Consider the following 16263-nt stretch of genomic DNA (forward strand, 5'->3'; position numbering starts at 1 on the left):
TATGTTACCAGATCTGCATGTCACCAAGGACTGTTTTCTCCACACAGCTACAGTGACACACTACTGTGTAAAGTAAAGATTAGGCACATTCTGAGAGCAGCTAAGTGGAGAATGAATTCAGGAGCTGTCCTGAAGGACCTCGACATACCTGTAATCCTCAGTCAGACTGACGCTGGACTCCTCCTTCCTCAGCCGCGACAGTGTCGCCCCGCCCTCCAGCTGTAGCCGCACCAGCCGGCAGTCCTCCAGCACTGACCTCATCAGGCTGCGGTACCTGTCAAGCAGGGCTGGTGCCTCCTGCAGGCCGAGACACAGCAGACTACTGAAACCACCGCGGCACAGATACAGTACTTTCAGAGTTAAGAAATAAATTTAGACTAATTAAAAGAAACATAATATCAATTTAATTTCAGTCATATGAGCTCTACAAATACTTTCTTAAAATGTGTTAATCAATGGAAGTTATAAATTCAAGTTGTTTAATATACGGGTAGTTACATTTCCTTTACTGCTTGATACATCCCAAACATCATTAAGCTGAAGACTAGACAAGAGTGGTCTAAATGTTTTTGACAGTTCAGAAGCAAAAAAAGTTACACAAACACACTTGTCAGACCTTGCTTAAAATTCTGTAAGGTACTGTCAAAGTCAACCCACGGGGATATTTAATCATCATCACTGACACAAGAACACAATGGAATAACTTAAAGCTGAAAATAATATAAATTTACTGTAGGACTGAGAGCTTCAGTCATTTTATTTTACATAAAGGATGGCTGTTGTAGACAAGGAGCAAAATCCTGTTGTTGAAGCCGGTTCCCTAGAAACCTCGAGGAAACATCTAGATAAACCATTTGGATCAATGAGCTACTAGCAGACAAACGAACAATGGGTTGAAATTGTAACCTTCCGATTTTCCTCCGAGTTTGCCATTAACGCCACCAGGCTGTGGTTACAATCAGGGCCTTCTGATCCCTAACTGATAGCACTAGGCTCTGATCAAGGGCAGGAAATGCTGGGGAGGGAGATAAATCCCAGGGAAAAAAAAAATGCTTTGTGTCAATGGTGTGTCCACCTGTATTGAACATTCTCCAATTTGGAAAAGGGCTTGGCTAGCACTTATCCTTGCAGTTAAAGCAGTAAGAGAAATCAATACCCCATCAACAATCATTTCCCATGACACCGACATCACATGCTGTTTGTCTACCCCCATTATTACGAAGATTGGCAGAGGAAGATACGTATACCCTCAGGGATTTTGACAAGGCTCCCCTGTTAATGCTCGGTTTACCAGGGATTACACCATGTCTTCATGTTTCTCAGTGACCCACACTGAGTCAAGTCCCACTTATCAGAAAACTCACTGGCATTTAAAGGTCATCTTAAGCATTTTGTTGCATACGCAATACAGAGCAATAGATTAAACAATTCAGAATTCTGTTAAACTACATACAGTGGTGTGAAAAAGTGTTTGCCCCCTTCCTGATTTCTTATTTTTTTGCATGTTTGTCACACTGAAATGTTTCAGATCATCAAACAAATTGAAATATTAGACAAAGATAACACAAGTAAACACAAAATGCAGTTTTTAAATGAAAAAAAAAATCCAAACCTACATGGCCCTGTGTGAAAAAGTGATTGCCTCCCCTGTTAAACATAAATCAACTGTGGTTTATCACATCTTTGGAAAGCTGAGTTCAATTTCTATAGTCACACCCAGGCCTGATTACTGCCACACCTGTTCTCAATCAAGAAATCACTTAAATAGGACCTGCCTGACAAAGTGAAGTAGACCAAAAGATCCTCAAAAGCTAGACATCGTGCTGCGATCCAAAGAAATTCAGGAACAAATGAGAAACAGAGTAATTGAGATTTATCAGTCTGGAAAAGGTTATAAAGCCATTTCTAAAGCTTTGGCACTCCAGCAAACCACAGTGAGAGCCATTATCCACAAATGGCAAAAACAGGGAACAGTGGTGAACCTTCCCAGGAGTGGCCGGCTGACCAAAATTACCCCAAGAGCGCAGCGACGACTCATCCAAGAGGTCACAAAAAACCCCACAACAACATCCAAAGAACTGCAGGCTTCACTTGCCTCAGTTAAGGTCAGTGTTCATGACTCCACCATAAGAAAGAGACTGGGCAAAAATGGCCTGCATGGCAGAGTTCCAAGACGAAAACCACTGCTGAGCAAAAAGAACATAAAGGCTCGTCTCAGTTTTGCCAGAAAACATCTTGATGATCCCCAAGACTTTTGAGAAAATACTCTGTGGACTGACGAGACAAAAGTTGAACTTTTTGGAAGGTGTGTGTCCCATTACATCTGGCATAAAAGTAACACAGCATTACAGAAAAGGAACATCATACCAACAGTAAAATATGGTGGTGGTAGTGTGATGGTCTGGGGCTGTTTTGCTGCTTCAGGACCTGGAAGACTTGCTGTGGTAAATGGAACCATGAATTCTGCCATCTACCAAAAAATCCTGAAGGAGAATGTCTGGCCATCTGTTCGTGAGCTCAAGCTGAAGCGCACTTGGGTTCTGGAGCAGGACAATGATCCAAAACACTCCAGCAAGTCCACCTCTGAATGGCTTAAGAAAAAAAAAATAGAGACTTTGGAGTGGCCTAGTCAAAGTCCTGACCTGAATCCGATTGAGATGTTGTGGCATGACCTTAAAAAAGCGGTTAAGGCTCGAAAACCCTCCAATGTGGCTGAATTACAACAATTCTGCAAAGATGAGTGGGCCAAAATTCCTCCACAGCGCTGTAAAAGACTCATTGCCAGTTATCACAAATGCTTCATTGCAGTTGTTGCTGCTAAGGGTGGGCCAACCAGTTATTAGGTTTAGGGGGCAATCACTTTTTCACACAGGGCCATGTAGGTTTGGATTTTTTTTTTCCCTTAATAATAAAAACCTTCATTTAAAAACTGCATTTTGTGTTTACTTGTGTTATCTTTGTCTAATATTTCAATTTGTTTGATGATCTGAAAACATTTCAGTGTGACAAACAAGCAAAAAAATAAGAAATCAGGAAGGGGGCAAACACTTTTTCACACCACTGTAAATTGGTCATCACTACATGGATGTCCATTTAAAACATAATTCTTATAGTACTATACAATAAGCTACTCTTACCATGTTGTGATGCCAATAACATGGCTTCCTTCAATAAACAGATGTGATATATTCACTGGATTAATAAGGTACTAAGTACCAAAGTGGCTAGACTGGCCAAATGGCCTTCTTTTACTTGTAACCATACTGATGTTCTTAAGCGCTTTTAATTTACTTAGCAGATGTCGTTATCAAGGGAGTCTTATAGAAATAACTTCATAAAATTGCTAAATGTGGTGTTCATGCTGATAATCAGATTTGTTTACTGAAAGTGTCTTTAGGGTTAATTTCCAAGGTGGTAGAAGCAGTCACTGAACAGGAAGCAGAACAGCAGTGGCTGGAAAGTCACTGAAATGATACACAGGAAACGATAGGAGCAAGGCAGCATGCTGGTATGGAAAAGAAGGACACTGACCCAAAGGCCCAGGTGAACTAGAATCTTAGGCTAAAGTGGAAGGAAGTATAGCCTTTGACAACACATTAAATGTCATTCCTACCTCTGCCACGGTGGGCAGTGAGCTGGACTGCAGGCTTGCAATGGTCCCTTGCAGGAAGCAAGCTGCATCCCTGCAGTTCTGAGCCAATTGCTCCACTCTCTGCAAAAGGTAAGGTAAGCCATGTCAGAGGAAAGTCACAGAAAGAAAGCATAGCCTCAGTCTGTCACATAGACATTCATTTTCTTCTGAATTTCTCTCTCCCTACATGTATAAAAAGTGACTGAACAATTTTTTGCTGTAGTGGCAAAAAAGACTGTACTAATACCACTACAACTATCAATAAATCTATTGTTACCACTACCACTGTACATGTTAATGACTCGCTAGCTCACTTCAAGAGCAGTTATGCCATTGTCTTAAGCAATTCAGTCACTCCACCTTAAAAAATCAATCTTGCAAACTGCTTATGTCCCTGTGACAACCTGTATTCTTTCTCATGTAACGCTTAAAAACTCACATGATAAGTCAGCTATATTAGCGGCTTCAGAAATAACTATGGTTCTCCTCCTCACATGCTTAGCATCCCCTAGTAAATTCTTTTTGGAGCCAGCACTAGAGCTACTCGTAATAATACTAATAACAAAAAAGCTATATATACACAGAGTTTGCTTACTTTTCGGAAGCTGACCCAGTTGCTATGGCAGAAAGGAAAGCTGCCGTCGAACTCCTGTGGCAGCTGTGTGCTGTCGATATGCTTGTGAAGAGACTTGAGTGAAGTGAGGAGTTCAAACTGCAAGGCAGAAAAGGGATTGGGTTAACAGTGCTTACACATGTTCCAGGTAACATCATCTTGCCACACCAACATGGAGCCCTGCCTGCACAGATCCCAGCACAAGGGGTCAGTTCACACCTGCCCCCACAGCACTGTGCAAACCTGCAAAGAACACTTCCCTAAAATGGTATCTTCCTTAAAACAGATCACTTCTATGTTCTTTCCAAAGCTTATTTTTCTGTGAAAATGAAAGAATACAGTGACTGAAAGAGAGAGGTGCCCCTATAGGCAACGCATGATGTCTTATCTGTAAGTTATCACTTAATATGTATTATACCTTTAACCTAGAGGGCAACATTTTCATTCAGATGATGATCACACTTATGACTTTCATAAGTTCATACCGCTGCGAATTTTACAGAAGCCATCTGAAGTACACTGCTCAAGGATATAAAAGCAGTTTCCCACCTGGGATTTAAGCCAACAACCTTCCAGTTACAATTCCAGAGCCTTAACCACTGCTCCACACAGCTGCCGAAAACAATATACTAAATATCAGCACTATTATCCCCAATGATAGCAATGACAAAACAAGTAAGCAACAAAAAAATAAAAATTAGTTACACCAAAATTTTGTGAATGCTATCAACAACTAGTGGTTTTATAATGGTACCAAATGCAAACTACATGTATTTTATCTGGAAATATCTTGAGTAGCAGGTGGAGGGTTTAAGTGGGTTTTAAAGTTGACAGAATAACTGTCAGAGCTGAAAACAATGTTGCTCACAATCTGTTTCCAGTTTGTCTACATCTTTAGACATTCTTCTAAAGCTTCTTACTTTTTCACTGCATTTATGGTTAAATAAAGTTTAAGACTAACAAACAATTTTAAAAGCAACAAACAGAAAAGGCAGTACAAAAGCTTTTGTTCTTCTCTAGGAAGGCAGGTGTTTAATACTGAAGATTGCTTCCCAGTTAAGAGCTGAATCAGGAGAACCGATTCCTTGTGCTGCACGTTACCAAGGAGGTGCTGGACAGCTGCTGGATACAGGAGGTCCCTTCACAATATTTTCAACTCCGGGGAGTGAACAACCCTTTATTTCTGATAGCAGCAAGATGATGCCTTTTAAAGATTAAAGTATGTGTTCATAGGTTATTGTTTCAGCTCAGCTATTAATTACATAAATATATGAGTTGCTTAATGGTAAAATGTTAAGTTGTCACCCAGCTCATAAGGGTCTGGTACTTCATCAGAGACCAGCAAACCTGCAGACACAGCAGGTCTCCAGGACCAGTTCTATACAAAAGTCATGATGATTGTGTTAACTCCCTAATGTACTGTAATGATACTGCTATTGAATGCTGCCTTTCTGATGCTTTGGACATTTCTAATTTACACAATTTAAAAGAACCTTCTTCAATGGTCTATTAAAAGTTGATAAAAATGTACAACTACAAAGGAGCCTGCTTGAGGCAAAGATATACTGTAAGTTCTTTAAAGAACTGAATTACCTGCATAGCAGAGGGTTTCTCCATACGAAAGGTGAGGTCTCTATCAGCCAGCAGCAGTACAGTGTGAATACAGTTGGGAACTGCTTCCTATCAAAGAGTAGGAAGAAAAAGTTAAGAAAATGTATTTTTCTATTTTTTACACAAAATACATAAGCTTGCTTTTCAGGAGTTCATTATCATTTGAACCTTTAGTCATCTGTGCTATGTGGACATACTGAAAAGTGGCCTACCTCAGGTTCACATCTCCATTTCCAAAAAACAAGATTTAATCTTGCTCACAGCTTCACACTGAGATACACTGTAACATCAATTTCCAAGTTGGCTTAAACACAACTGTACTAGTCTGCTCACCAAACTACAGTATACTATAGTTTTGCTATCAGGGTTTCAATGGCACTCAAAGGCTGCTAGCATGAATTGTGCTCTGAGGAGCACGTTCTAAAACTCTCTGATGCATGTAGGACCAATGCTGAACTGCATTTACTACAGAGGTCTATTATTTCACTAGGGTGCCTTAGTCATCTAAGAAGTTCATGACAAACGATGTCATGGTGCAGAGATAAAGCTCTGTATCGAGAACCCCCTGCATGCTGCACGTCTTTGTTCAAGCACCATGAGAAGTGACAACTGAAACAGCAGCCTTCTTGGGACTGACAGACAAAAGAATGTGCAATCCGACCTGTTTCCTCTGGGGGGAACAATCCCATTAGCCCTGTCAGGTGTCCTGCCATTCTATCCTGAGAGACACTGCCTGTGAGCAGAGATTAGACTTCCTGCGCCAACCTCACAGAGAAGGGGGGAGGAGAGCTAATTTATAGCAAACAATTTACATCTATTAAGAAATAAAAGCTCATATTACATATTACTGATACCTTAAATAATGAACATACTGTATCTCCTGCTCAGTTCTCAGTTAGTTCTTATATATAACTCTATATAATTTAAATGTTTGAATTTCTCTAAGGCAATATGTCCTCAATTTAAATTAAAACAACACATTTTCTTTAGGTGGTTGAATTCTATTGTTTTTTTTAATTTATTCCTAACTGAATACATATGTATAGTACATAAAATTATATTTGAGAAATAACCATCTAACAGTCTTAAATTCATTATCATTTTCATAAAAGCATATTTTTCACCTTTTAGTGTAGTCCTATTTAAACAAAAAATATATAAAAACGTAGCCCATGAAACAGTTTGACTTGTGGTGAGGTAAATAAGGTAGCCCACTGCACACAGACTAATCAAGTACGGAAAAAGAGTCTGTCTAGGTACAGAAGTAAAGGCTACATCAGGTTTAATTCCGAAAGAATGCAGTTCAGCAATGCTCAAGTGTAAACATCTCTGTCATTCATGAAACATTTGAGTGTCAGTGCAAACAATTAAGGACAACGTTTACTTCACAGTCATAACACTGATAACACTGGGACACCCAGCCTTGATGAAGAAAGCCTTATTAATAATTATTTTTATTTGCCTTATTAACACCATAATAACAGAGTGTAGCTTGTGTTTTTCAAGAACACAGGTTTCGTCATAATAAAACTTACTTAAAACATGGAGATCTTAAAATTAACAGCTACATTGTGAAGACAACAAAAGTAGGGCTTCTGTAACGTACTGTAAAAACAACGGACAACTGCAAGGGCCATCGCAGCCCACTTTGAAAACCCTTGCAGTTTTGCCTGTAGCATATTGCGCTGCAGGCTGGACTGTTTTTATTTTCTTCCCAAACAGTCAAACCTACACTTTAAACAATGTCTGCAGGCCCCCAGACTACTTGGTTAGATGCAGGCAAGGAGACACCTTGGGTGTTACACAATTTTTTTTAGCCAAAGTATATTAAACTGCATACAGCTGTATAAAGGTAGTTATCAACACAGCGTTCCTATTCTTGAAATGTTGAAGTTAGTGACTTGATATTGTATAGGAAAACAAGAATTAAGTTTATCTATATAACAGGACTGAAACATTCTGATTACCCAGTCAACGTGTTTGCACATCTGAATATCAAGTCCACATTTTTAGGAGAAAGTGTATAGTTGGATCTCAGCCCCACCATGGTAAAATAATTATTCTCATGATGTAATAATACATTCTGTTGTTAAATTTGAGTGTTTCATGCCACCACAAAGACAATATCATGTGCAGGACCCGCTGTACAAAAGCCACTGCTCATGTGTTAGGTATTTGTCCTTGTGAGGATAGATGGAAACACACTGCAAAGAACTCAAGACAGCGAGTAGTTGCTCTCATTTTGATTCATTACATTATTTATTCACAGTGACTCCACTACTATTGTCACAACTGATCCTAGTGCTGTAAGGGTCACTGCACCATCTGAACACCTATGAGTTTTGGTAATGAAAATAAGCGACATGAACCAAGCTATATCTAGTTTGCAAACACAGCTCAGATTAGATATAATTTCTCAAGTCTCATATTGAGTACAATCTAAAACCCTATTGACCCAAATAGAAAGTTATCAACAGCTGATATAGACCTGTATGTCAACAATGAAATCCAGGCTAGGCTTTATCTCACTAAACCCTGTAAGTACTGTACTTATTCCTATGTACACATCTGATAGTCTTGTCTGAACTAAATGCAATAACATATTGAAGATATCAGAAACGTATTTTGATTGTGCTTCCCCCCCCTAAAGAAAATCTCACATGATTGCAAATACAGAAATGAATTTCAATATCATCACCTGAAAGAAAACAGAAAAGTACAATATGATTTTCTATTTTCCAATCACTGTTGTGAATATGAAAAGTTTTGTTAGCCATATAATATAAGGCTGTTCATTCCTGGCGTAGAACACATTCATGTAATAAAAACTCCATGTCTCCTTCCATTAGTGATGTGCCACAAGCTACTTTTGAATTTGACTTTCTCGCATTTACAGAGGGCCTTTTTTAATTATCTCTGCATTTAATTTGTCAAATACGGCTGGCACGCAAGGCTCTGTGGTCCAAGCCAGGGCTTTAAATCAATCTCCAAGCTAAACTGGCAGCAGAATAAACAGACAGGAATAATTAGCTAGGTCTTTCAGAGCAGGGGGTGGAGCCCATTCATCACACCCAGCACCCAGCCCTAAGCATGCAGCCTAGACAGAGCAGCAGCCTTGTGTCCCTGCTGTTAACTTTTACTGAATTGTAAACATTTCATATTCACAGAGAAACACAAATACTTAACACACAATCAGGCCCCAGCTACGAAACCTCATACTCCATAAGCTGGGGTATGCAGATATTCATAAACAAAAATACAAAACATTAGCCTCTTCACTTTATTGTATGTTTAAAATCCAGTGTTAAAAATCTTGTTTTTTTAAACTAAAAAGAAGTCAAAGAGTTCAAATCTGTGTGTATATAATCTTCCAAAATCACTTCAGTTTTGGAGTGAAATGTAGGTGGTGGCAAAGGTGGCTTTTAAGATGGGATGCTCTGTCTCTCCACACAGAAAAAAAACTGTACCTGTAGGACGTTAAAAGCCTTGAAGAGTGCAGGTACAGGTGAGCATCTACGAGCATCCACCAGCACAGTCAGGCCAAGGGAACGCACCTCTTTTCTGTTAAAACATCAACACAGTGACAACAGTATCACCCACACAGGCACACAGAACATCTCTGACACATCTAACTCTTCATGCCCTTTCCTTCAAGAGGTCTGGTGCTAACTATATTACACTAACATACTATATTATTAAAGTCTGTATTGGAGTACCTGAGAATGGAGTAGAAATATGCCAGAATCCGGACAAGTTCAGTGCTGTTGCAGTTTGGGTTTAACCAAATTGTATGTCTTGTTGTCACAGTCACTACTGCACGTCCACTTTTATCTCTGGTACCTATAATATGAAAACATAAGGAAAGACATGAAAGTGGAGAGAAGGAAGCGAACCTAGCTCAATGAACACCACACACCATTAAAAAAGCTTTTTTAAAAATAATTCCATAGGAATTGTTCTTTTCTATTAAAAAGCAAGGATGAGGCTATAGCAGGAAAATCGGCATCTTTTGACAAATTGACATTATAACAATAAAATGCTGCAAGGAAAAGCTTTTTTGTAGAAATGCAGAATATTTACTTACAATGTCATGGAATGTCATTTCCTAAATTAATATTATTGATTAATTTACACAGGTACAAATTAAGGTTTTTGAAATGACCTACAATTTAGAAGTTTACTTGGTTCTTCACTGTCACAGAAAGATAAAGAATTATATTTTAAAACCCCAAAGAAATTAAATTCTGCTTTTAAGTGGTTTTGGCAGACTGAAAGAATTACACACAACTAGCTGAGAGACATTTGCATTCTCTATATCATCACTCAAAAGATCATATTCCAATGACAGAGGGAGAAGCTGCACTCTCACACCCCATTCTTCCATCTTGTGAGAGATGCATTTTACACACCAGGTAAGCACAGCACTCCAGAGCATAGCACGTCTGCATTGATGTCATGGGCCCGAGAAGGAACATGCTTGAGTTTGGAGGAGGCTGCTAAGAAAGACAGAGGTTCCTGCTGCTTCACTGCTGGCCCTTCATCCTTTCCTGACACTGGACAGTCCAGGTTTCGTAAAAACAAAGACCCCTCTCTGCCTGGCACTGTCCTCTCCCTTTCCAGACAGTCTCCTGTGGGCAGAGACACAAATACTGTAGATTAACACACAGAACCAGGGAGCTGTAGAGCAGAAGCCACTACAATGGTTTAGTAAATCACTTAATATAATTCTGCAATACTTCATATTTTCAAATCTTTAGACTTTCAAATTACAAAAAACGGCACATAAAACACAAACCATTTTCACAAGTTTGTAAATAACTGTACCGCCCTTGCCAGCACGACGGCAATGCGGCCAGCAAAACAAGGCTGTGAGTGCAAAGAGATTTCTGCTGTGCATCTTTCCTACAGGGAGCATGTCTTTATACTGTTCCCAAGACTGCTGCCTACTCAAACCATGAAAGAAGTTCACGGTCTTGAAAAAAGGTACAGAATGGGAACAGAACTTCTTAAATACTATTTGATGGCACAACATTCTCCATTAGAAATTAATCCAAGCTGCTATTAAATATGTTGACAGACAGTTGTAAGACAAGTAATTTCAGGACAAATACATCTTATAACTGATGATCATATGAAATCCAATATTACTAAACAAGACTGGTGACAGAAAACAAGGAATTTGAATATTAATTAAAAGGGGAATTGTCTTGGTGCATGGCCCATTTCTGCTTAGCCAGAAGAGGTAAACACACACAACAGCACAACAAAGCCTTTTATTTGTAGCTGCATTTAATTCCTGCTCAACTCCTTGCTTTACTGTACTACTGCATCTCAATCTGTCAAGTGAACACAGAGTGCACTATTTAAAGCACAGTTTGAGAAAATAAATCCTCCCATTACTGACTCTCCATGCCTCCAATTCCTTGTTTTATAGAGTGTTCCACTGCTGCTGAGCTCCAAACTGTGCCTTTAGCCCCACAAAATGTGCAATGCCGTACAGAAAGTTATTTCAGTCATGTCTATGAAATCTCTGCACCCAGCTGATTCACTTCCTGCTACTCAACAGCTGGAAAGCCAGATCAGCCAAGACAGCCCTCCACCTTGTTCAGGAAGAACACAATCAAGTCTGCTGGCCATCTCAGGTCAGTTATGCTGTGCTGCTATTAGGAACAACTGTTGACTGCAGAGAATCAATATAAATTAATCTGAGTACCAGGTACAGGCTTTCCAAATTCAGTGGTGTGTTTTGGCTGTGTGTGACTGATGATATATACAGTATATTGTACATTTACTAGCAATATTACAGCAATACTATTTAACTGTTTGGAGCATAAGACTGAGAACTACTTCATGTTCATGCTTTGACTAATCCAGTAAAGTCAAGGGCATTTTCTTCTGTCCAACAAGTCAGCACTCACTTCTTTACTTGCAACTACTTTTAACACTCAGGGAGCAAATCAATTTCACCTTAGAGTATATTCTGCCAAAATGTTCAAACAATTAAAAGCAGAAAATGTGCTGAACCACAATATGCAGTAAGCATATAAGAAATATGACAAACGGGAGGAGCCCAGATAGCAGATAACAAATGAGGATCTCATACTGCCATTTCCAATTATCAGTTTTGTCAACATGACTGGTTGTCTTATTCTAGACTCCTAGAAACCTTTATGTAATAAATAACAACTCATGTTCTCAGTCACAAATGGAAAAAAAAGTTAAAAACATGTTTAGCATGTAGCAATGTTTCCCAATATTTAATTTCAAAGAAATAATTCTGAACCTGAAGCTGAAAACCTATGTAACATGTGATTATTTTAATTACTAAAATTTTCCCAGAAATTACAACATATTTTTGCTTATGTGATTCTAAAAAATGCAATGATCATAGAAGACTTTGCCTGCAAAACTAAACATTAGTTAAGACACAGGACACATCTTACCTACAGTATTTCAACCATCTTTGTAAATGCCTGCCTTTTGAAATTTGTTTTTGTTCTACATACAGGTAGCCAACCACCCACTTGGATGGAGAGTCAGTTATCTCTTAGGCATTTGAAAAGCAGCCCACCCTGGTATTGGCCTCAGTGAAGCCTCATGCAGTTCTGGTCCACTGATACACACTGCAAGTCACCTTTACACACCTCTGCTATTAAATTAACCATTCCTATACAGACTCATCAATCTACACCTTTTGAAGACACCTCTAAAGGGGAAGAAAACAGCACAATGCTTCTGTCTTCAGCCCATTTTCTTCTTTTTTGCATCAATTCACTGTTTACTCAGAGCTGTTACAGGATCTTCTTCTGTGAAATTCTTTATGTAGAACACCTTGTCAAGATGAATAATGTAGGCCTACATCTATCAAGAACTTAACCACTGGCCTGTTTCTCGAACACAGCAGCCTCAGTGGAATAATTTAATAATTTCTTATTCAAGAAATTTTGCCTTTCCAAATGTGTTCTTGATGCCCCACACTAACCTTACTGAATAAGGCAGTGGAAAAACTGTTAAGAGCTCTGTAACACAGAGAGGAAGTAAAAAATACCAAGCAACCCCCAAAATTTAGAACAATTAAATAAATTTGAAGTGATACCATAAACTATAGGAGTTGGCAATGTAACCATAAATTATGAGATTATGAAACCAACTATTTTAATGCAGGAAATGATTAATGTCAAAAGAGTTGAAAGGTCTTTAAGGGATCTTAAGTTGATTTTCAAAGGTCCGAGGCTGACAAACAAATGAAAGGATTATATTTTGCATTAATTACAGGTATGAGCTGGAATAACAAGTATTATTATTAAAGTACTAGACATTGCTGCTGGCTACTGTAACACCCAGATACATTTGACTACTCCGAACAAAAATACATTATTTGAAGACACCAAAGTTTCAATTTAAACTTCTTTCAGTGCAGCAAATATATTTACATAAACTCATCTGAAGCATTCTTTACAGACATAAATCTAGTCAAAGCCATTAAGGTAATTTTTATATGGCAGTGCAAAGTTACAGAAACAAAACAAACTCACGGAGGACAATGGAGGACAGGAGGAGGTGGGTGAAGACAGAAGGAGAGCATTTAATTGGAAATCAATCAAAACTTCACAAGATCTCTTCTAAAAACAGGATGCTTAAGGGATTTGAAAAGAATGATTTGTGTTACTGCCAAGAAATAGCTTCTGTCTGACTTGGCAGTAGGATTTGTCATTAAGAAAGATAAAAAAAATAATTAGAAAGTGAATCACTGAAGAATGGATGTGAGAGATGAAAAAGTGGAAAAACTGAAGACTTAAAGGAATGAAGCAATAACTGTGTTAATTTTTTGTAAATTGAAAGAGCTACCTTTTTCAGGGGATTCCATTGATGTTTCTTGATCTCCATCTACAGAACTTGTAATTACGTTCCAAGTCATTTCAGGCCCGTTCCTTTGTTTTTCTATCTGCTGGGCACGCCTCTCAGAGGACCCTGTCTCACCCATGCTTGTTTCCTCCTCCTGCCTCTGCTCCTTTACTCTGGCAGGTAGTGAATGGCCATCCTCCCAAACTGCCTTATTAGACACATCAACGCTGGAGCCCTCATCCTGAAGCTCTGTGTGCAATCCAGCAGAACAGTCCTGGCTCGTCAGGAGCGCAGTGCTTTGTGATCCTCCTGACTCGGTACCAGGAGCACTGTTATTAAAGAGGATTTGTCGGCTCTCTGCTTTGCATTCCACATTCCCGTCATCACTTTCCTCCCTGCTGCCTTTCGGCTCTGTTTCTAATTTATCCAAATCCTCCTTGCTACTCACACCCTGTAACAAGCTCCCTCTCTCCCCATTGCAGTTTGCTTGTGGTGCGTCACCTGTGCTGGCAGGTGAGATGCACTTTTCCGGGGATGTTCCAGAATGCTGGAACGTGGTTTCCAATGATTCTCTGTGCATAGTCTTTATAAGCCCTGTCTCCTCAGCATCCACTAACAACTTTTCAGTCACTTTCTCTTCCTTACCTTCATATTCTACACACTGTAAACTAGTGCAAGCTATGTCCATACTTACTGCCTGTTGCTTGATCTCCTGGTTGAGTGAAACCTGACCCTGCTCTACAGCTGCACTTCTTTCTAGCTCTTCGGCAGATCTAAATTCTACCTGCTCCACAGAATTACTTTTCAACTTGGTGGCACACAATTCCGATTCATTTGTTCTGCTTTTCAATTGATCGCCCACAGCCCTCTCAGAAGACAAGGCAGTGTCAGCAATGAATGGGGGATTAGCGTTTTCACACAATGCTGTCATGTTCTGAAGCTCTGCGTTAGAAGTGTGTGAGGGGGCAGGAGTATCAGACACTACCTCCTCACACAGAGCCCCACTGTCCTGCCTTTGCGTACTTGACTGCTGTTTGGAGCCTTTAGTGACAGATGCAAGTTTTGAATCTGTCACCTCCCCATCATGCCCACTGCTGACCCTGTCAGTACTGTCACCAGAATTGAGTGTCCTACCTACTGAGCTTAATGGATTACTACTGGTGCCCTCAATAGCAACCTCCTCTTCTCCTTCTAGAACCTCTCTGCATTTTTGTAAGACATCAGTGTCGCTGTCATAACTGAACTCTGGCTCCCTGAAATTTGTAGGAATTCCAAGGCCCTCCAAATGAATGCCACAGGCACCAGTGACACCAAGGAGTTCTTTATCTAAACCTGAGCTACAGCTCACTACATCAGAACCTGAAGCTGTGGTGGGATCTAATCTACCACATTCCGGCTCATCAGCGATAATATCCAGGGTTGTACCTTCCACATTTTTTGAAGTACTGTCCTTTGATGCCAGTGAATCAATCACAACCTCTGCCAGAGGGGATGTTAAGATTACAGGACAGTCTTTTGAAGAGGAACTAGGTTTGCCAGCAATGCTCAGGTTCTCCTCTATGAGGCTGATACAAACCATGGTCTGAGAGCAAGTGCTGCTTTTAACGGGTGGCTCAGACATTTTGGCTTCCAAATGCCTGTTAGTCCTCATTTTATTTTGGTTTTTATAATTCAAGCTTATGGACTCAGTCAGTGATCCTTTTTGTGGAAAAAACCTAGGGAGAGGAATGTCTGCTAGCTCCACGTATTCCCCCTCCAGATCCTGATCTGATTCCTCTGACACACTGTCAGTAACCTTCTGCCACCTGACTTCTTCCCTGTGTGGTGGCAGGGACTGGTTTTGGAGCTTGGCCTCCTGTTCTTTACTCTCTTCTCCTCTGTGCGTCTTGTTAGTGCTGACTGAGGGGTATGGGCCTTTCCCAGAGGACTGGCTCTCCTGTGAACCCTTCCATTCAGTCCCCTCGCTCACTAGCCTGGCAAGACCAGCGTCAATCATTTTTGGTTTGCTGATGAACTCCGGATGGACCACGTCCTCCCAGGGAACCCGGAATATGTTGTTATCTGTAGACAAGAGACAGTGTTCCAAGTTTGTTCCCATCCGCTCCCTGTTAATGGAATCTAGCCAGTCCATAGTGAAGATGGAGGTGTAGGTTATCTCTGGCACCTCCAGCTCCTCCACATTATGCCTGTCTCTGGCCAAGCACTTCAGCACAATGCGTGGAGTCTGCTTAAGGTATGGCACCACCTGCAGGTAGAAGTCTCCTGGCCTCAGGGCACGCCAGTCTAGTGAGGCCAGCTGAATTATAATCCTTTCATGGATGCACAAAGGCCAGCCTTCATGACGGAAGAGAAATCCACAATACTGAAACTATAAAGGAAAAGGAAAAATTACAGGTTATTATTATTATTATGAACAGACCATCAGTACGATAGCTCTCAATGCTTTCACACACTCACAAAATGTTAAGCATTTAGTATATAAGCTTCCTAGATTTGTCAATCTTTTTCTCCAGTTAAAGATTAATTTGAAAATAATTTAATACACAGAAGTGTAAAACAAACA

General features: G+C 39.9%; 1 protein-coding gene across 3 annotated transcripts in view; it reads right to left on the reverse strand.

The window, feature by feature from the left end:
- Nucleotides 1-16263, reverse strand: part of plekhg4 (pleckstrin homology and RhoGEF domain containing G4) — a 55538-nt gene that overhangs the window by 27139 nt on the left and 12136 nt on the right. For 2 of the 3 annotated variants that reach the window (XM_088614432.1, XM_088614431.1), the window contains exons 3-10: nt 13704-16068; nt 10265-10483; nt 9572-9695; nt 9323-9416; nt 5838-5924; nt 4227-4343; nt 3614-3712; nt 149-297 (exon numbers count right to left, since the gene is read on the reverse strand). In XM_088614432.1, coding sequence (XP_088470558.1) covers nt 149-297; nt 3614-3712; nt 4227-4343; nt 5838-5924; nt 9323-9416; nt 9572-9695; nt 10265-10483; nt 13704-16068 — 3254 coding nt within the window. The remainder of the gene's footprint in view (nt 1-148; nt 298-3613; nt 3713-4226; nt 4344-5837; nt 5925-9322; nt 9417-9571; nt 9696-10264; nt 10484-13703; nt 16069-16263) is intronic. The other variant, XM_088614433.1, reaches the window with a different exon arrangement.

This window comes from Lepisosteus platostomus, chromosome 20 (assembly GCF_059453375.1).
Source record: "Lepisosteus platostomus isolate fLepPlt1 chromosome 20, fLepPlt1.hap1, whole genome shotgun sequence".
Lineage (NCBI taxonomy): Eukaryota > Metazoa > Chordata > Actinopteri > Semionotiformes > Lepisosteidae > Lepisosteus > Lepisosteus platostomus.